The 22,510-nt window shown below is 38.6% G+C and overlaps 1 protein-coding gene across 11 annotated transcripts in view; it reads left to right on the forward strand.

Moving 5' to 3' along the window:
* Window positions 1–22,510, forward strand: part of nav3 (neuron navigator 3) — a 280,821-nt gene that overhangs the window by 176,283 nt on the left and 82,028 nt on the right. For all 11 annotated transcript variants that reach the window (XM_057323584.1, XM_057323574.1, XM_057323576.1 and 8 more), the window contains 3 exons: window positions 10,285–10,402; window positions 10,996–11,048; window positions 21,041–21,113. In XM_057323584.1, the coding sequence (XP_057179567.1) occupies window positions 10,285–10,402; window positions 10,996–11,048; window positions 21,041–21,113 (244 nt within the window). The remainder of the gene's footprint in view (window positions 1–10,284; window positions 10,403–10,995; window positions 11,049–21,040; window positions 21,114–22,510) is intronic.

Here is a 22,510-nt window from a genome sequence, read left to right on the forward strand (position 1 = left end):
CCAGCCCACATAATTATTGATTATGAACCAATTAAAGTTACGTCAACGCGAAGGAAATGTCAGACTGGAGCAAATTGCATACAGGCATCTGCATTGTATAATAGGTACTGTATAAGGGTATGAGAGCTAGAGATGAGCAAAATGCATATTTACAAAATAGCCTCAGTGGGTTGTCTGGAGGAGATCTTGTATAATACATTGGTTTAGGATCATAAAACATTTGCATAGGATGTGCGTTTGCATTCAATACAGCTGTACTATGTTAAATAAAATTACAATAAACGCCATAACATAAACAGACATGTGACATTTCTCTTGCATCATACTCATCTCATAGTCATCTCAAAACATAAAAACTATAATTCCTTTTAAGCTTACTGCTTGATTATGTGAGGACATTTGGCTAATTGTGATGTACTCTGTTTGTGTGTCTGTACAGGTTTAGCTATACTGTGAGGGCCAAATAGGTAATAGATGTCATGACATCCAACATGTGAGGTCATATTAATGGTCCTCGCTAGACAAAAAGGGTCATAAATTGTCTGAATCGTATTTTTTGTAAATCTAATGTTGTGCATGTTTCTTTGAGGCCTGTAGAGGATAGAACAAGTTATCGTATCATTTTATCTTATGAAATCAGTAGAAGTCTATGAAATGACTTCACTAATATGATGAACCAAACATGTGCATGTGTGTCAAAATGGGAAGCGTTGACTTTTTCAAGTTTTTCTTAATTTATGAAAGTCAGTAAATCTAATCTATGACCTTCCCAGCAGCTTAACCACAAGAATGTGTGTTTGCCTTTTTCTGTGTGATCAAATTAAGAGACAAAACCACATACATGAAAAAATGAAAGTGTGAATCCATATGTTTTGGCATAGTCTCAACTTCACCTTGGCACTTAGTGTGGAGTTGTTGCGGTGTGTGGCCGGTTCCCTGACTGTGACTCACCTTTCGGTCATGTGTGAGCGTGAGGTCAGACTTAACTGAACACTCGCAGGAAGCGTGACTAATTAATCGCAATCTGCGCTCTTCTAAATGCAATACAGTCTCACTGATATACACTCATGGAGTGTGATGTCATACTGATACAGGACCACAGGTCCACTGACTCACCCAGAACCCTTCCACCCACCCGTACATATAGTCCTGGCCAGTCACCTTGTTATCACAAAGGGGGCTTAAGTCATCCAGGTTTGTTTTTTCCATCTTTGATTGCAAAATACAACGGAGAAAACACTACCCATTATGTTATTGATGTCAAGCACTGTTAATGAATCTTTAGCCGAACTCCAGTGAACTGTAAATTCATGTGTCAATTTTTGTTTTTTTTAAACGATTTATTGTTATATATGGTAATGCTTGAAATATATTAGTCAACGTTCTGTTTGGCCCAAACAAGGGATGTTAAAAGACAGCATCACACACCATAATATCTTCAATTCTGTATAAATAGCAGTTCATTGGGTATTGGAACAGAGTTCCCTCGTCCCACACCTCAGTCACTTGTTGCAGTCTGTCTGGTTCTCTGTAAAGAGCTGATGGAGGATAATTACACGTTTGCTATTTACTTTTCCTATCTGGGTGATTTGTTTAGTAAAGGTGGCTCTTTCAGGTCTGCTGCTAGTCTGGAGGCATACAGGAATAGCTTTGAGTCGCTTAGAGATGTCGATGAAATACCAAGTTTTTTTTAGTGCTGCCAGCAGCTGCATGTATAGGCTATATTTGTAAATAAACTGTGTTTTTGTTTATTTAAATCGTGGTTGTTTGTTTGTGTTATTATGAAAACAGGATAATTAAATACGGGGATAGTTTATAAATTCATGACTTTTGATGTCTTATACCACAGATCCCTACTTAAAGGTGTATTGAAAGATTTACTAAAAGTGTGTATCTGTAGGATTTTAATGCAGTTCATAAAATCCCTAAAAGCAAAAATAATACACTGTGAGGTGATCAGTATTGCAGAACAAAGCCTAAATGGCTTCCGATATTGTATCAACTCAAAGAGGTTTAAGTGTTCTGAAGTTTTGTATTTCACCTTGGGACAACAGAGCGTTTTTAAAAAGATATAGTTAACAACTGAGAAAGGCTTTGTTTCCCACAGGAAATGCATTCACGTTTTTGTTTAGCACTCATTGTTCCTTTCCGCTTGGAGAAAAAAAAATCTTACTAATTAGATGACAAATATTTCTGTGGAAGCGCAGCGTATTTTAGTAATGACATGTTTTGAAATGAAGCAGGCCGAGGGAGATTCTCTATTCTGCAACAGTGGAAGGAAGCGTGACCACATCGTAAGTCATAATAAACACAACATCTAACCGTGTTTATTATGAGCTCTATGGTAATTGGTTGGATGGCGGAAAGCTGTCATTCATACTCCGCCCATGTCAGGATTTGTTTGTCCTTGAAATAAAACTCCCTGCAGCGTACTGTCACTCCTGAATATTACTTCAAGAGAATTTTGTACCTACTGCAGATTTCAGTTTTTGCTTTTTTTTTGCTTTCTTACTGTTTCAGCTGATTTCTGTACGTTTCTGTACTTCTTAAAATTAAAATTGTAGTTGTTGCACAATATTCTCAAAAGCAAAGTCAAATAGGTTGAATTTCATAAAAACATCTCATAAATATTAATTGATAAATATCACCATCACCGCTATCACAATCTTTCTTTAAAACAAAGTCAAATGATGTCAAACTGACATTTCCTGCAAAATCATACCTGACCACTTAAATTATATTATATAATTATAAATCTTAGGCATTGCAAATAAGGGGGAGGTAGATGGTTTTTAACACAGCTTATTAGGCACTTACTTAATAACTGATTTTTGTCAAAATTATTTTGAACTTTAATGGATTTAAAGTTATGGATTAAAGCTTTAATCAAATAAACTTTCCTTCTTAATTCTTTTCCTGCATTATTAATGGGGGTGGGTGGAAAATAATTTCACCATATAAAGGTTTAATTTTGTTTATGCAAAATATAATCCCTTTTGATATTGGTTTAGAAATGACCCAGACATGTTCTTGTCAGATTTAGTGCGATTCACCAGAGAATTCGACATGCTGCAGGTATTACAGACAACAGCTCATTTGCATGAGAAAAGAACTGCATTCATTGCTTGGCAGAAGTTCCAGCGATTAACAAGAGGCAGGGCCACAAATGTGTTTTCTTTTACAATGTATTGCTTTACTTTCCAGTTTAATAGGGATTTTCCCATTCACTGCTCACAAGGAGAAAGACTTGGCTGTAGTTGTTGTTTGTTAAACTTTAATGAAGTGACCATGGGGCTGACAGGTGCTATTATTGAGAAGATTAAGTGTAATGGGCCTGCTTGACAAAATAATGATGCTTTTAGAAAGAGGACTATCAGAAGCTGTTTAAAGACGTTAAAAGTGTGGCACAGCTTGAGAAGAAATGGAACACAGTTTGCAATGGGGATATCTTCCAGATGTGCAAGAGGAAGTGATGCTCCAGTTTGACTAATTCAGTAAATCTCTCAGTGTGGTTTATAGTGTCATGGTGTCATCGTTTTTTCGGGAACTTAAAATGAATAAGTAGAAAGGAAAGCAGGGAGCAGGATATTGGGTATGTTTGAAATATCATAATACCGCATTGCTCTTACAATATATGCAGTATACACAATATGTATACTCTGCACTGTAAGCACATTTTCCATATGAATGCAATAACTTGGATGACTTACAACTTTCCCGAACAGCTGTATAGGTGCAGATATTGTGTCTTGCAATGCAATGTGCTCCACCTGATCTTTTTCCTCCAGTTTGAATTGGAAACCATTCACAGTTGCAATATATTTCTCTTGGTTTTCAATAGCTTTTCAGATAAGAATCATACAATCTTAAACAACCATATTTGTTGTATATATGATAACTGATCACTCCTTCACTCGCTCAATTAAATGTGCAACTGATGTCATGTTTATCTCTGTATAGGCAGTGTATACCGTGCAGTATGCAGTACACTATTATTATATTATTCTATTTTAAGTATAGCCCAGAAATAGACACATCCCAGATTCAAACCTGTACTGTGTCTTCTACATGAACACCCAGGGTTGATGTCTGTTAGGAAAATGTGCTAACCACTAGCTCACGGCATTGAGACAGACAAAATGGTAGTTTTATCGCAACCGCCCTTGTTTTGCACGCATCATCATCGTCCATTGATTTTTACAATCTATTTTACCCCTGCGAAATTTTGTGAACTTTAATTACCGAATGGCAGAGCTGGGAAATCGCTGGCTCTGGGTCTGTGCGCTTTCAAATGGATGTTAGCTGCTCCACAGGGAGTCTCAAGGGAAACAAGGCGAAATGAGACTGTGTTTATGCTGCTCATGGAGATTCTGATGTACTATCAACCTTCAAGCAAATGCAATTAACTCCATTGGCAGCAACTGACTCTGATTAATCCAGGTCATTTAATGAATCAGGCTGTTGGTTACATGGGCCTTCAGTCGAAAGCGCAAACCAGTGCGGTGGTATTTATCCTCCGTACAATTAGAAGGGACATTAAATGGGACTTTTTCCAGTTAAATTCGACAAGTAGATGGCAGGCCGACATGAAATACGGTCAGTGGAGATGCAGTCTGGCACACTTCTTGGTGTGTTGAATTCATGATTCAGTTTAGTTAAAATTCATAAAATAGAATTTGAAAACGGAATTGGCCACAATCCCAATAGATGGAATTAAAAATAAAATATCGGGTTGAATCCAAACAAATGAATTGTGAAAATTTCTGCCTATTGCTACATAATAAGTAAAATACATTTGTGTATGATTTGCCTAAACATATTAATAAAGTTCCACATTGTAACTTTTCACCATAAGTATTGACATTAAAAGTTCAATCTTAATTTTTTAGGAATTTAATAGGAGTTAACAAGGCTTTCTCATTTTATTTTTTGCTTTGCATGCTTTGCCCCCATTCAGTTTATACTTACTACAAAGTCTCAAGATAAGGTGCATCTAGAAATTGTAGACTATGCCTAGCCAACAGTGATGTTCTCAATTCAGGTGAGAAAAGCTGAACCTTTGTCATCTCACTAGGATGTGTACGGGTATGTGTGTTGAAACCCTTGAGGGTTGGCTGAGAAAAGCGTTTCGAAGACGCATCTCTCAATGGGACCAAGGGGCAGCCAAGGGGCAGCACACACACACAGGAAACTTATACTGACAACCCAACTGCCTGCACTTCCTGTAGCAGCGCACAGTGGCGTCTCGTCCTCCCAGAATCGACAAACAATCACTCGCATCTCCTCCCAAGGTCTGGAAGTGATGTCTTAAAGACACCAACACACAATAAACCCCCCTTTCTTACAATCTCCCCATGGCTAAATGTGAAATTGCATCCGCATGTCAATCGCCTGCACCCGAACTTAAGTGGCGAAACGCTGCGCCTCAGTCACTGTGAATGGAAAGTTACCATGAAATCAATGCAGAATCACACAGACTGTGTTACAGAAAAATATTGTTGAGCTGTGTTTACTGTCTCCTTTGCCCTGAGTCAGCTATTTTTTCTCTCCTACAATGTCACTCATAGATTATGTTTCTGTCTCTCTCCCTTAGTGTAGATTCTGTGTCTGTGTGTGCTACATCTTTAGCCCTTTTAGTAAACATCTTTATTATAAACTATGATACTTATTAAGCACTTCTTAATACTTAAACAATAGAAATCAACTGTTTAATTTCTCACACATTTTTCAACACACCTGCTGTGTAACAGCTGCTTAATTTCTCTCTCTTTTTTATTTAATTCATGTAATAAAAACATACAGAGGTTTATTGTCCCGTACGGTACTATATAACTCGATTCAAACCATTACAAAGCAGCCCTCAGCTATTGCAGAGCTGTTAAATATTCCATATACTTACACAGTCCCTCATTATTTATTAAAACAAGACAATTCTGGCCCCTTCCCGCTCACTCCCGTGAATTCCTATCCAAACCTTAGCTTTAACCTTTAAAAAACCCAAGGATCAGTCCGCAAAACTGTGAACTCACAGACCCCTCTGGCTCACAGATGATGGATTTTCTCACCAGCTGACTCCCCCTATTGAACGAAAGCTGTAACTTCAGGCTTCCAGTACCTGCGCAGTTATAGACACTGCATAGAGCTCGGACTGTAAGAGAGCTGAATGCTGCCGTTTATCAGCGGGACGCTGAGGACGGAGAACCAGGGCTCAGATACTCTTCAGAGGTACACACACTTTACTCTGGTTTAACTCGAGCAGGCTGAGCTTAACTACACGAGAGACTGTTGAGCGCTGTTTATAATCAGGGACGAAGCTGGAGGATCTGTGTTTTTGTTTGATGGGTGTGTGTGTGTGTGTGTGTGTGTGTGTGTATTGGCACCACGCTTGCGAGAGAAGGAAGCTGCTCTCATGAATGACGGCTGCATGTGCGTGCGCATATATGTGTGTGTGTGTGTGTATTTAATGCTGTGTGAACACAGAGGGAGGCATAGTTGCGTTTTATAGTACCGTGATACACCAGTCCAACAAGCATTAGCTCATTAATAGAGAGAAACCACTATGAAGGGAAAATAATGGGTAGCGGGCAAAGAAACAGTGACGCATGATAAATAGCTGTGAGTGAACTCAAATCGCTCTAACATGCTAGATTAATGGTGTTTAGATGGGACACGGCACTGACGCCCCGCAGCATCATTATTCCAACATCTGGGTACCAAGGAGCTGTCAGCGCTTACTTTTGTGGATGCTCGGATCTTGTATGTTTGAGCTGCAGTTACCGCCGGTTCTCACAGTGGGAAACATCAGCAAGTTTACCACCTAAATAACAGGACAGGAAAAGTGTTTAACCTTGGCTCGTGTCCTTCGTTCTCTGTCAGATTGAAGCACAGCTTCGCAACTGGTTTCCGTATGCCATGACAGACATTCATTTACAGCTGGCCCGTTTCATGCTCTATCGTGCCCGGGTATTAATGACAGCATTGATTAAAGCATTTACACTCATCATGTGGATTGAAGATGCTGGCGTGCTTGTTAAAGAGCTTCGATTTTTTTATGCTCGGGCTTTAAAAAATGTTATTGGTGGTTTTAAGGCATCAAAAAACAAACCAATCTGTTTCTTTCTAGAAAATAAATGACTGTCTGTGGGAGGTGATAGCTTTCATTTGTATCCGCTGGGATCCTCATTAACGGAAAGATGAGGCACTGCTTTATCCTTATTTTATTGAGAATTGCCTCGTTTTTACCCCTGTTCCTTCTTTTTTCTTATTATTTGTCTCTTTAAACACAGGTTAAAGCTGAAATGTGTCATTTTATAATTGAAATGTTTTCTCCTATCCCAGCGTAATATGCAGAGATAGCTATAAATAAGCTATCCGTTTGATTTTCAAAAAAAAATAAGAGTAAACACTGTGGCTCTGTGAGGGTATCAAAGCATTGCTCTGTGCATTCGAGCGTCCCGACCCGTCCAGCACAGCAACATTGGCGTGCATTTGGGCGACTGATTTTAGGGTGAATGTTTGGGAAGACGGTTTAAAACTGTAGTTCTGCAGATATTACACACTTCAGCTTAGAGACTAACTTTTAACCCTGTGTAAGCAACGTCCACTTAAAGGGAAAGTTTACCCCAAAATGAAAATGCTGTCATCAATTACTCACCCTCAAGTTGTTCCAAACCTGTATAAGTTACTTTGTTGTGCTGAACACAAAGCAAGATATTTGGAAGAACGTTTGTAAACAAACAGAACTGGGGCACCATTGACTACCATAGTAGGACAAATTAAAATGGTAGTCAAAAGTGCCCCAGAACTGTTTGCTTTCATACATTCTTCATATTATCTTCTTTTGTGTTCAACAGAACAAAGAAACGAAAACAGTCATTTTTCCTACTATGGTAGTTAATGGTGCCCCAGACCTATTTGGTTAAAACATCCTTTCAAATATCTTTATTTGCGTTAAGCGAAACAAAGAAATTTATACAGATTTGGAACAACTTGTGAGTGAGTAAATGATGACAGAATTTTCATTTGAGTAAACTATTCCTTTAAATTTTAAGGGTACTCTATTAACGCTTTAATCTTGGTTTATGAAGCCTGGTTCAACATTCACTCTTAGTTCACAAATGCGCAGTGTACAGTCTTCAAACCTGACTACTCAGCATTTTAGTCCCTAACTAAAATGTCATATAAAAAGTTGAACAAAAATGACTCAGGATTAGTTTAGCTACTTTTAAATAACACTGGGTTTACAATTTCAACTGTGAAAAGCCCAAAAGTCTCTTGCTTTTCTTGAACACAGTCTTGCTTCACTTGTGTTCTCTCTCAGTCTTTCTCTCTCAGTTCTCTCATGTCGCTTTCTTTGTTGATCTTGGGTCGCTGGAGGCAGTAAGAGACAGATAGAGTGATCTCTTTGCACTCCTTTTAAGGGTCCAGATGGACATTTTGTGCCTGTCAAGTGTGGCACTGCGGCACCCCTGATTCTCTCAGCCCTCTCTCACGCAGGGAAAGCGACTCGGGTTGCACTGCAGAAAATCTCTTTCTTGTAACTCTACTTTCCTTTCTCTGACCCCTCAACCACTGCACCAGAACACCTAATCCAGGTTAAGCCCCCAAAAATGACTCTTTCTCCTCCTGGACTCCAGCACGATCCAAAGCAACACGCCTGTGACCAAACCAGAGTTGAATTTTGCATTTATACTTTTGATTGACACTTATCCAAAGCCACTTAAAGTGATATGTGTGTTTTCTGGGAATTAAACCTATAGCACTGCTATTCCAGTAATTTCAAGTGGCTTTGTAGATAGTGAAGAAATGTTTAAATTCTTCAGTTTTCGGTGCCGTGACTGGAGGTGTTGGCATGTGTGGTGGTGTAGCTGTTTGTTTACTCAACTCTTGGAGGTGACTGTGGTTTGGAGTGCCGAGGGAAGGCCTTTACTGGCACTCTTTTGCATTGTGTTGTGTTTGAGTGGGAGGATGACTAAAGAGCTCTTCATCGCCCTGTTCTCGTTTACAACTCCTCATCATATGCTGAAACCACAACAGACGAAACCTTTGAACTGTGGCATCCTTAAGAGGAATACTCCCTTTTCCCTGGAAATGACAGAAATGTGTTAAATTGGTCATTGCGTTTGAGGTGGCGAGAGAGAATGGCAGATCTTTGATAATTTTATGAGGAATTTGGCATCTTAATACGGTTTAAAATGACACTAGCTACGTAGTTGAGAACTCCTTTGAAATTTTACAGGGTTCGTGGGTGTAAATGAAGTCGGCCACTTTAAATACTTTTCAGTGAAGTACATATAACATATAACTTTAATGTGAAGCAGAGTCCAAATTTTGGCGGTGGGGGGTGGTCTGACCCATGATTAAAGCTTGAACATCTTCAAGGAAGTCAAAACAACTATTTTGAAAAATGTTGGTAACCGAACAACGGCAGTACCCATTGACCGCCATTGTTCGGTTACCAACGTTCTTCAAAATATATATATTTTTTGTGTTTTCATTCTTTATAATATCTTCTCTTGCTTCCCCTTTTTGAGATCTAATCCTAGGATCACAATGAAACACCTTATCGTTAAGATTTGCGACATGAGCTTTTTAAGCGGTCCAAGGACAGACCCCTGAGGACACCACAAATCTTTTAGACACATTGGTGAGACAAGGGCGTTAGATTTGTTAGAATGGACCAGTTATATTAAGCAATAAATAACATTTTGCTGGCTTAACGTTTTGCTGTTCCACTTCTGGTGATTGTCTGAAACTTATGTGGAACTTATACGTATGCTGCACCAACTTTAAACAGTAAGTTAATGGAACAGTCACAGCTGCCGTGGGAGAATTAGCCTGTGGTAATATTAATTTGTTGTAGGTACTATCTGTGTAATCCATATCTGATTAAATCGATTTTTGAGGCCAATATGTCATAACAGTGCTGTATTCTATTAACTGGAAAATCTCAGGTAATCTATTACAAGTGCTAAGGATATATGGGTAGTTTTGATTAAATTAAGCTCCATACTTGCACCAAGTGCATTAGTGACCTTCTTTCTCTCCCTCTTTGTCTCTGTTTGTTATCCTGAGCGTTTTAGGTCAGTGTTGAAACTGGGAAACAAATGTAACTCAGTCAGACATTCCAAAACCTGACAGTGTGGTGGAATCACCTTCTTAGGCTCTTCTTAGGCATAAATCTTTATTAGTTTATCTGTATTGTCTGCCTAGAAGCTGTTTTCGTTTTATATTCTTCTGTATTTCAGTGACTTATCTTGGTCTTGTTTCTTTTGTTCCCTGTAGATCTACACTGATTGGGCGAACCATTACTTGGCCAAATCCGGTTGTCCGAGGCTTATTAAGGACCTGACTCAGGACATACCCGATGGAGTTCTGCTGGCAGAAATCATCCAGATAATAGGTAAAAACATACACTCTCATGAAACCAACCACTGTGACACACACACTTTGTCAAAAGTAATGCATTTAATGCATTCTAATAAACCTTTGTAGATCATTTGAGTGATAAAATAATTTGTGTAGAACATACTGTAACTACAATACACACGGTGATTCATGAAATGAATGAACGTTATTAAATTCACGCTCAATTCTAAACGCTTAAATTCTGAAAATCAGCAACATGAGAATCAAGCTCTATTTCTGCACTATTAAAGCATGTGTCTCCCATGTGTTCACTTTATCAGGCCCTGTGCATGTGTGTGAGCCTGTCTTTTTTATTTTTCCGTCTTTCTATTCCCCCTCATTCTCTGTTTTCTCCTCCTCTGGGCCGTCCTGAAACTTTATTATGAACCTCAGGCATACAATGGCAGATCCTATGACAGAAACTCGCAACCGACAGCTGATGAATTAACAGCCGTTCATTTCTCTGCATTTTCTCCCAGAATGCACACATTCACACTCTCTGACTGAAAGATATTTGTAAAGAAAGAGGTCATAGGCTGTTGTGTGCTTGTGGGGCAGAGGTTTAACCCAACAATCTGTCTGTTGCAGCTAATGAGAAGGTAGAAGATATTAACTGTTGCCCCAAGAGTCACTCTCAAATGGTAAGTGTCTGTCTTGCTTTATATATTTTTTTATTTACAATATTCTATATGAATATTGAAAATGAATTGGTTCATTAGTTTATTGTTTGTTATTCAAAGACAAAATTGTGCTTGAAACTTTTTCTTTTGAGTTCAAGATTGACACCTGTTCTTTCTATCAATTTATGCTGGGTTGATTTGGACCAATATATGAAAATTCACTAGCCATTCACTTTTATTTTTGTTAGTGAGACTATTTTGCATTGTTTTAATTAGGAAAAATGTATTTTTATTGACCAAACAACCAGTTTGTGACATGTTTGTGACAACAGTCACACAGTGAAACTTCACCTGTCAAAAAACACGAGGACATCTGACTTGGTTCTTTAATTCAGTTTATTTTCATTTTGGTGGCTTAATACAAGGAATATTTCATATGTAAAACAGAAATTGCATCATACAGATTCTATCATAAAATTCAACAACACATAAACGTCTGGTTAGCCTATATACAGTATTTTCCACTTTGCAACATGCTTCTTTATTTAGTAGTTGTTTATACATATTTGATGTTATTTACATATATTTTATTCCAGTTAGACTATTATTCCTACACTTCAACTTTTCAATTTTATATTCTCCAGTTGATAATAAAACTACCGCCCAACTGGCAAGTAATTCAGCTTGATTGCTCATGATTTTTACCAGCATTTGGCACCCACCGAATGTTAATTTTGTGAGTGTTAAATCCTGTGTACCTTGTCTTCAGGTAACAACATTTAGTTAACACAGTAAATAAAAGCTTAACCTCGAGACGGCCTGTCTGGCTGATCGGACTATTCATGTTTTTACGTTGTATTTTGTTGTTTCATGCTGTCGTGATAAAACCCAGCTAAGCTGTACTACAGTAAAAGCTTTAGCAGCCCCACAGGTCTTTTCTGCTGCTGAATGGACTGGCCGGGTACAGGGCTATAATTCTTTGCATGTCAACGAGTGCAGCAAAGAATCTTGGGATAGTTATTGTGGGCTTCTACTAACAGCTCCCATGTAGGTATGCTTGTCAGAGAGCACAAAGAATGCACTTAATACTTTAGTTTTTTATCTTGTGCCCTTCAGTTCGTGTGGATTGGTGTAGAGGTTTGCATTGTTTCGTTTAATGCCCATTAATCTTGCACCTGCTGCCAGCATGCGTATGCACACATATGTAAAGGTTTTACACTAAGGAAGTGTGTCTACGAGGCGGTTGTTTATGGGAAACTATTTACGGGAAGTTGAGGTTACGGAGAAATCTGACGTCAAGACACACATAAACGCTCCCTACCGCAATACCCTTTCGCAGTTGACTTCTATGCAATATATAAGGGTTTATTGGTAGGAACAGGCAATAGAGTATGGGTGCATTGGGTTATGTATAAGTGTTAAGAGAGGGTACCAAAACATGTTCAGGAATAAGTCAGGAAGCTAATCCATTGTACCCATTTTCCTGTATTTGTTACAGCGTGGCAGTTAATATTAAGCTGTAAATCACGTCCAGTCTCATTACACAGGAAGTAGGCGATCTGCCAATGAGCATAACCGTAATCGAGAAGTTCCAGATCGATTAGGAGTAGATATACATTCATAGTGCTTTGGCTGAGAAACAATCAAACTTTACAACTTTTGCATCCTCTCTATGACCAATAGCACCTGTTAAAAGCGGTTCTGCATAAGGCCTCTGTTAAACAGCTGTAATGTTGATTTGTTCAGGAGGCTTACATGAGGATGCTTGTTGAATTACATGCCTGATAAACTCTCTCTCATTGATCTGATTGGTCTCTTGGGGCTTAATTAAATTAGCATTAAGAGAAGCAGATATATTGCCTGTCTGTTTATTTGCTGACCCTTATGGATACGTTTGTCATATGGACTGCAAGTGTTTCTGAATTTAAGAAGGTAGTTTCCAGTTTTCCCATAGGGAATTGCAACGATGCATTCGGATTGTTCTGGAATTCCGAGCATGCCCTCCAAATGAGCCTTTGCTGCTATTCAAGAGATTATTCGTCAGAATGGAAGTTCCCCATCCTATAAGCAGGATAATAATTCAGGCATATCCAAGCATTGCAACATTTTAACACCTCCCAAAGGCTTGTACACAAATTTTTTCACACATCTCTTAAAGATCAACGAATATCGGAGGCAGCGTGTTGGAAAATTGTTTGGTTTAATATGCAGCTCATATTCGCGTTTAGCATTAATGTTTTGTACATTAAGATGTCACCCGAGTCCCTCGGCTTCTTAGCCAGTGTTTTGCGGTCGATGGCTGCCTCATCAAATCCCTGTTCACACCTCTTTCCACTCTCATTAGCCATTGTTGGGACAAATTCGTTGTGACAGCGTTGTCTCGCCTCTTAAACGACAAACCACAGGAACTGAGCTTGCAGAAAGCGACTTTGAATGCAACCAGGCGCCCTCCAGTTCGGAAATAAACTCAAGAGAAATCCAAACGGGGTCATAAAAACCCATTCAGATGAATCTAAAGCGTCGGTATGGTAATCTATATAATTAAACATTTCATTAATAAACCATATTGCACTTCAAAAGGCAACAGATGTTGCGGGCACTCAATTGGACTATAATTTCAAGAATATACTGATATAGATTGTAAACCCTGTTTTATAGTTAAAAGAATAGTTTTTAATCCAAAAAGAAAATCGATTTAATCTTTGTCACGTTGTTACTGTATCTGTGCTACTTGTTTTCAGACATTGAACACAAAAGGTGGTTTCTTAGAAAAATATCTATCTATGAAGATCACCTTTTGTGTCACACATAAGAAACTCAAGCAGTGTGAGGTTGGGTAAAAAACTTTCAAAACGTTCACTTTTTGGGATGAGTTATTCCTTTTAAACTTCATAAAAGAAGCCAGAGAGCAGGCAGAGATGCTTTCCATCTGTCTATATACATATAATGTTGTCTCCTGCAGGTTTGTGGCCATCAGGAGAGGTGGACACCTCGGCTATCTCTCTGGGTCATGTGGGAGGGCCAATGCAGTTAAATGTGTGTTAGGGCTTATAAAGTGGATGCATCATCTGGGTTCCATCTGTTAGCTGTGCACAGCCTGACAGCAGAGGGATACATCCACGCTGGTCCCTCTGATGGCACTCGGCATTCACCTACATCTGATTAATACACCATCCGTCCAGCTGTTCATTAGAGAGCGCTGGCTGCCCTGCTGGACTTTGGGATGTGATTGAGTTAGTTTAGTTGGTTTGCGTTCAGAACAACCGTGATGTCACTAATGAAGATTTCTATACACAGTGGGGTGTTTAGCTGTTAAATGAGAAATAAGAAAGAGACTTTTGTTTTGATAAATTGTGAGTGGTCATATAGTCATTTAGTGGACACTTTTACCTTTTAAGTAAAACTGGCTGATGCATATCTAGACTTTCCCTGCTTCTATTTGCATTTGCTTTTTTGAAGAGAAGTTTGCTATTGATTGAGTTCACCTTGTGACGTCATGTGACATTTCTCACCTTGTCCGCTTGCGTGTTTAACTTCACACAGTGACATTTGACGTTTTCATTGGATTTGTGACGTTCAACGCTTGACATTAGCGTTGACCTTACACCCGGCTTGTGGACATATCAGACATGCTTCTGATTGGTTCCTGTCAGATATGTTTACTCTCACTGGACTGCGAGTGTGCTTCGACTTCTTTGGAAGGATTCCTTTTGGATTGATGGATCTTCAACATCGTTTTTGGCAGGGAATCATTTTGGTAATTGTCTAGTTTTCAACCCCTCAGAAATTACCTTGAGGTCGGTGGGTTCCGACGTCTTTCCTGTTCGCTGTCATGTTTGACGCGCTTTGAAAATCTAATTTCCGTGTCCTGTTGTAATCACGTCTTCCAGGACATTTCTGTAGTTAGACGTGTGAAGGAAATGTTCGTTCATTATATCGTGGGCAAACATATTTGACAGACATTTTAATGGAGCTCCAAATATCCGCTCTCCCAGAGTGAAAATCAAAGAGTCTAAACCTCTGATTACATCTCATCTGAAGGCTTTTCAATGGTGAATTTAAATTCTGCTCAGCAATAATAAGGAGCTTAATACCACACAGGGACAACTATGAGAGTAAGCCTGTGAAATCCCAAAGCAACTCTGTTTCTATCAAGGAAAACAGGCGAAAATATGCACGGATGAAACCATAAAACAGACGTTGAGGGGAATATGCACAGCAGAAACCCTATTTCAGATGGAAATATGAAAGAGCCCGATGTGCAATGTGGAAAAAGAACAAATCTGTCACAAGCCTCATTTATGAGACTGACTTAAGTAATAAATACAGTACTGCCTTTACAGTGGGTTTCATCATTGAGCCCCTTTGATTTGATTTAGTAGTTTCTTTTGTTCCAAGATGTTAGAAAATACATTTGTATATGTCATTTGAATGTATAGATTTATGTCATTTGTACATAGAATTCTCTCGTGACTCATGCCTGTGTCTTCAATAACATTTTTAAGCTAGTGTGCAGCATACAGTACATACTATGCTGAGTATGAACCTTTTTTTGTGGAATACCCAAATGTATTCAAATGTAAACCATACAGTCAAATTTTTTATTCATTTTTAAAATGCATTTAAAATAAAATAAAAAATGTGATCCTGGACAACAAAACCAGTCTTAAGGGTCAATTTTTCGAAATTGAGACTTTTACATCATCTGCAAGCTGAATAAATAAGCGTTCCATTGATATATGTGACCCTGGATCACAAAACCAGTCTTAAGTAGCACGGGAACATTTTTAGTAAAAGACATACATTGTGTGGGTCAAAAGTGTCGATTTTCTTTTATGCCAAAAATCATTAGGATATTAAGTAAAGATCATGTTCCATGAAGATATTTTGTAAATTTCCTACCTTAAATATATAAAAACTTTATTTTTGTGAGTGGATGGTCTGCCACAGTGCCCCTGATTAACAACTTCAAAGGCAATTTTCTCAATATTTTGATTTTTTTGCGCTCTCAGATTCCAGAGTTTTAAACGGTTGTATCTCAGCCAGATATTGTCCTATTCTAACAACTCATGTATCTATAGAAAGTTTATTTATTCAGCTTTCAGATTATGTAAAAATCTCAATTTCGAAAAATTGACCCATAAGACTGGTTTTGTTGTCCAGGGTCACATATGGTTTAATATGATATTATATATTATATATGGTATATATTTGGCCGAAATATAACTATTTGAAAATCTGGAATCTGAGGGTGCAAATATTGAATATTGAAATATTGAGAAAATCGCCTTTCAAGTTGTCCAAATGAAGTCCTTAGCAATGCATATTAATCACAATAATAAAGTTTTTATGTATTTACGGTAGTAAATTTACAAAATATATTCATTGAACATGATCTTCACTTAATATCCTAATGATTTTGTTTGGCTATTACTAAAAATGTTTCCGTGCTACTTAAGACCGGTTTTGTGGTCCAGGGTCACATATATATTTTAACATAATGTTCAACCTCAACCTGTTTAGGTCATGTGTCAAACCTCAACAACAATGTAGCACACTGGTTTATAAAAATATTACACACTGCTTGCTGTTTCACATACGTTGTTTTGTCGACGTAGTGGGGATGATACACAGTATTTATTAAGCAGTATAACAACAATACCATTAAACATTATCCCTGCCTACCTAGAATCAGCATTCTGGGGTGGAAATAATATGACAACAACCCACTTGTTCTCAAGTGTTCTTATTGAAAACTCCCTCAAGAATTGCAAGCACTGTACCTTGTCCTAAATGTTGGACCTGCATTGTAGAATCTTGCACACGTTGTAGATGGGCCACCTGTTGTTGCACCTTTACCAGTTTTGCGCCGGGCAACGTTTGCAGCTTGATCCACTCACTTGCTAATGCGACAGAAGAGGCCATGGGAATTTAATGGCTGTGATTGGCTGGCTTCAGCATGTTTCAGCTTTGTTTGTCTCTGGGCCCATTGGGATGATATGCTGAATTTGGCAACCTGAGGTCTCTTTTATTGATGACTGCCTCTTTAATCTTGCCGGTATAAATTAAATGCAATATTTAATATATGAGAAAATATATTCATTCAAGGTGTTTTTTTATTCTGTCCATCCGTAATGTCAGTTTTATAGCTTGATAAAAATACACTATTAGTGCAAAATGACAAACATTTCAGTTTTTGGTTGTATGAATTAATGGTAGCAATAGAAAAATGACGAGGCACAGGTTTTTTTCAGAAAGCAAAGTCAGACTTTAGTTGTGCATAATGTAATTATGTAGCCATACTTTATAATTAAACTGATAGTTTGTGTTAATGTACTGATTGACATGTCATTAAATTAATAGGAATCTGGTCCAGAGGAAAGGAAATCACACCAAACGCTTGCAGCTGTCTCTCTGAAAAACCAGAAGTGCCAGAGAGAATGCAGATGCTGCATTTATCTGAGTGATTTTCAATGAGAGCTGTATAATTGAGGTGAAACACCATTTGTGTTTAACAGTAGTGTTGGAGCAACACTTTCCAAAGCCAGAGCTTAGCCTGCAGATATTCGATATCTTTGGAGTCTTGCCGCATGCCACTAGCTGGGCCCTTGAGCATCTGGATCCACAGAGCCGAACCCAAGTGCAAACATTTACTCTGCATTAAAGGCTTTCTCTGATAAGTGTGTTGCATGGATTAAACATGATCAGATTTATCACAATTGCGATTTGCAATGACCGTACACTTCGAACAGCTCGCAGCTCGAAAAAGAGATGCAAGCTGATGCATTTTTTAAATGGCCCTCAAAAGTGCTTGCCTTTAAATTTCTCGATATTATTTTGTGAAAATATACCTCATCTAAACATTCTCCTCCCTAATTGCTTTTAATGACATATCTGGTGTGGGAAAACGTCAGTTTATGTCGGAAAAATAGATGATCTGACTTTCCCAGAGAGTTGTTAAAAGCCCACATGTTTTAAAAAAACCTCCAGCTTTGCTCGGTTTGGTCTAAAGCTGCCGAGAGTTTTGCTCACCAGCGTATAGAATCACGGCTTATGGTTGTGTACATCGCTGTAGACTGAGAGACAGACTAAAAATAAACAGTGCGATCGGCTGACGAAACCGCCGTTGAACGTGGATGGAATTTCCAACGGTACTTAAGGGATTAAATCCATAACACACACCCGAGCTTGGTGATCTCCTTGCGTGTGGCAAGCCCCGCTTCCTTATAAAGCATCTACAGATGAGGATCTCCCACACCTGTCAATCAAAAGAGTTCACTTACGACAAATGTGCAGTCCACTGCTTAGACCCTACAAAGTTTTGAATATCATAAACACTCCTAAAAGCGTTACATTATGGTTGATGGTGTTAAGTGCATTTCATCGGAGTTGAGAATGTCTGATTCAATTTTGGGTCGGGACGTGTCGCCGGGTGCCCATGTGTATGGGTGCCTGCTTGACTTAATGAGACTGCAATGGAAACCAGCTCTGTCTTTGGTGTGCCACACGTGTTCGCCACCATGTTGCCATTAAAAGAAGTTTATGAGAGGAGATAATCAAACCTTTAAAGTGCTTTAGACTCTTTGCGTGTGCAGCTGTGTGTGGGATGTGTGTCGATTGAAAAATGGCCTTTAAGGCTGGTGGGGCAGATGTATGGACGCCGAGAAACAAGATGCTGTTGATATTGGTTGCATTAACAATTGCTCATTCATTCTTATGCGATGCCTCGTGTATGCTTGTGTGCATGTGTGGGGACCTAACTGCCTCCACTCCGTCACTGTGGTTTACTGAGGTCAGAGGAGACTGGATGGAGTTGTGTCTCTGTCTATAAGACTGTGTTTCACTCCTACGCTATAAGACTTTACCCGCGATGACCCTGAATTCTGGAGTCAACTCAGATGAAGTAGTATAAAAAATGGAGACCATGATATAAAGCTTATATACTGAGAATTCACTCAGTTTTATAAATTTACATCAATCTTTCTTGTTATACGCTCCATCTGTACCGTACTGTATATGAGAGACATTTTATAAGCAACAGATCAGGTTGCACATACAGCACTCAGTTGTCACTTTATCTATCATGAAGGCTTGGTTATCTTCAAATGATGTTGCTAGAACAACTATATGATCAGAGATTTTTAATATTTGCATTAGATTATTATTTTTTGTTTGATCAAATTTAACATGAACATGAACAAATAAAAAGAAGAAAAGCATGCAAATAAATGAAGAGAAGTCAACTATAAATCTGACATAGCCAATATTTAAAACATTTTTTGCTTGTACATTATCGCGCTTATTACACGGCTACTTGCCACATGAGAAAAAAACTGGACATGAAATGTGAATTTGAAATATTTTATTAGCTCATTTTTACCGAATGCAGACCTTCCGCGAGGAAAAGCCATTTACTTTCGGTTTTAAGGTAAGAAACGACGTTCAAATGTCACGTACATTCAATTTGGTTGAATCATTTGTAAATAAAATGTCATACATGTTATTAAAAGACATATTTATATTTAATTTGTAAAAAAAACCCCGTCAAAATAATTTGTTGCGTCCGGGTTACCGTGCGTTATTAGTTTGAGCGGTTGTTATCTGGGAATAACAAACCTTGGAATGACGCGACTGGCCAATCAGAATCAAGTATTCCAATGAGCTGTGTAATAAGACAAATTAAACATTAAACAATGGCACTGGGGAATAAATTAATAAATTGATAAAAACAGAGTTTTTAGTACGCACTAAAGTACTTAAGTACTTACTATATATTACAAACAAATATTGTCATAAAAAAACACACAAAAAAAGATTTCATTGTTTTTAGTGCATTTTAAATTAAAATGAGCCATTTCCCCCACAACTCTCATTGCTATAATGTGAAATGCTTTGAAAGTTTTGTACTGTAATTATTATGATCAAAGGTGTATTCTCATTAGATTTCCCAAATTGGAATACTGTACTGTATTACAAATAAATAACTGTTAACACACATTTTTAAATCATCAAACATTTCAACTTTATAATAAATAATAAATATTACTATAATAACTATTACTGATTATATAAATACTTTAAAACAGTTCTTTGTAATTCTGAAATCAACCACTGACGGATGTTTACAGTGGCTCACAGGAAAATGGCATTAGAGTGATGTTGCCTTGTGGGACTGTGTAATATAGACAGTATTAATCTAATTGTACCCATAGGCAATCCTTCAGGGACTCATGACTGAGCCGACTCAACTGTTCTCTCACAAGCCTGTTGTGTCCACAGGCCCAACACACAGCACAATGAGTTACACATAATACTGCCCTCTTCGCATATTATTATGCGGTCTGGCGCATTGACCAACCCCTGACCCTGCTGTAAGAATTCCCCAACATTCTGCCCTATGCTAATACAAAATATGTGAGCCATGCATATCACATGGGCAAAGCCCTCTTTGTGTACCCATGAACCACTTGCGTGCACGTGTCAGTGGAGGCGCCGGGTAGTTTCTACACTTTTAGGCAGTCGAGTGTTATATTATTACAGCCCTCAATTGGGCCACAACGCTGTTCTTCACGCATGCTTTCAGCGTCTGTCAGCACGTGTGTGTAGGTGTGACAAACTGCCGTCGTAATGTCACACTCCAGGTCTGACACACAAAGGTTATGCAGGGTTGTGACACTGTCTGACTGCCGGTGACAAAAGGGCCTTTGTGGGCAATAAGCCGTGGACGCGTCCCCACAGAACGTTGGCATGCTCGCAGGCGCGCAGACGGCAGTTGAGCCGCCCTACACGTCAATACAATATCACTGAAAGCGACCTTCTGGGAAGAAACCACCAGACTCGTTAAAAGGCTTTGTTGAAGTCTGAATACTGGCAGGAATGCATGTGAGGTTCAATAGCTGCCTCTCTGACATCACTGCCACATGCTCCCGCACCGTCCACAACCTCAGTGTCATGACCATGTGCTGGTGAGTTAGCTGTATACAGTAGCTGATCTCTTTGTTTTTGTCTTCCAGATTGAGAATGTGGAGGCTTGTCTGAATTTCTTAGGGGCCAAAGGAGTCAGTGTCCAAGGGCTCTCCGCTGAAGGTAAGATCCGTCTATTTACTTTATTTCTTGACACCTAAAGATTCTTTACAGCTATATAAAGTTCTTAGAGACAGTATTTGTATTACAATATTAGTGGTGCTTGCTAAGACAACGTTCACTATTATTATTGCCCATGCTTAGGGTAAGAGGTTTTTTAAAGCCACTAAGCCAGTGTTTTAAAGTTTGGCATGTAACTCGTGCTTGCACTTTTTTGTACCCGGTAGATGATGAAACAAGTGGAAACATTCATTGAACTTTGAATGCTAAACAAGAATTGTAGCCATGGACAAAGCATTTTTACTGAAAGTGTGTGGGGGTCTTTTGGCTATTGTGTGTACAGTAGTTAACCACTCAGAAACAATCATAACATCCTAGCAACTACTCAGAAACACCTTAGTAAACACCTTGACCACCCTAGCAACAGCACAGTACCACATCAATGACCTTTCAGAATATTTTTGCAACCACATAGAAACAACTTGTCAACCACCCATAACATTTTATTATTTTATAGATTTATTTGATTACATTGTACATTTTTGTTTTCTATTTGTTTGAAAGACACAACATATCAACTTCAATCTCCAATGATGTGAGACTACCTTGTTTGATTGTCATTCTTTTGGACATCCCGCCTGTTCTGAAATGGTGCAGAAATGACGCACTTCACCCTTAAGTATTGCAGGCACAAGTTTCTCAGAACTGCTGCATTGACAAACCACAAAGGTCCTTGACTTTACTTTTGGCATAAATAAGAGCTCAAGTGCATTAAGTGTGTTGAATGATACCATTAACCAAAAGCAGCTCCCACAGCCAGCAGCTTGGATACTGTATTCACTGTCCTGCTAAATGTAGCTATGATTGCGCAGCGTTGCTATTTCAAAGAGCCCATAAATAAACAGAGTATTGGGTTTCCCAGCTTGTTTCTCAGAGCTTTCATCGCCTGCTCTTCCACCTTTTTTAGGTGTGTGTGCGCTGAGCATCTTTCCTAAAGCTCTGGGAGTAGTAGCCTTAATTGAATTAGTTGTGGGTTTCAGAGCGTTTTGGGTTTGAAGCTTAGCATACGCTTGTGTTTAGTATTTTATGAGGCATGGCGACTCTGGGCCTTAATAAAAGTGTTTGATGTGCTGGATTTCTCCAAGAAAAATGAATGGAATAATCTCTAAGATTTACATTGCTACTGGAAATCCACCCACTGATAATATGTCAAATAGACTGATTCAGACGGAGATGTGAATCATTTTGATTCCCTGTCAATGTTGTATTTATTCGCTTTGTCTTGTTTAAAAGAACCCAAAGCAAAGAATGAGCACAGCAACAAATGAGGTCTCGCTATTATCTCAGTTATTCTCCTTGACAGCGCTACAAAAGGAAAGGAAATAGAGGCTCAAACTTTG

This window comes from Triplophysa rosa, linkage group LG24 (assembly GCF_024868665.1).
Source record: "Triplophysa rosa linkage group LG24, Trosa_1v2, whole genome shotgun sequence".
Lineage (NCBI taxonomy): Eukaryota > Metazoa > Chordata > Actinopteri > Cypriniformes > Nemacheilidae > Triplophysa > Triplophysa rosa.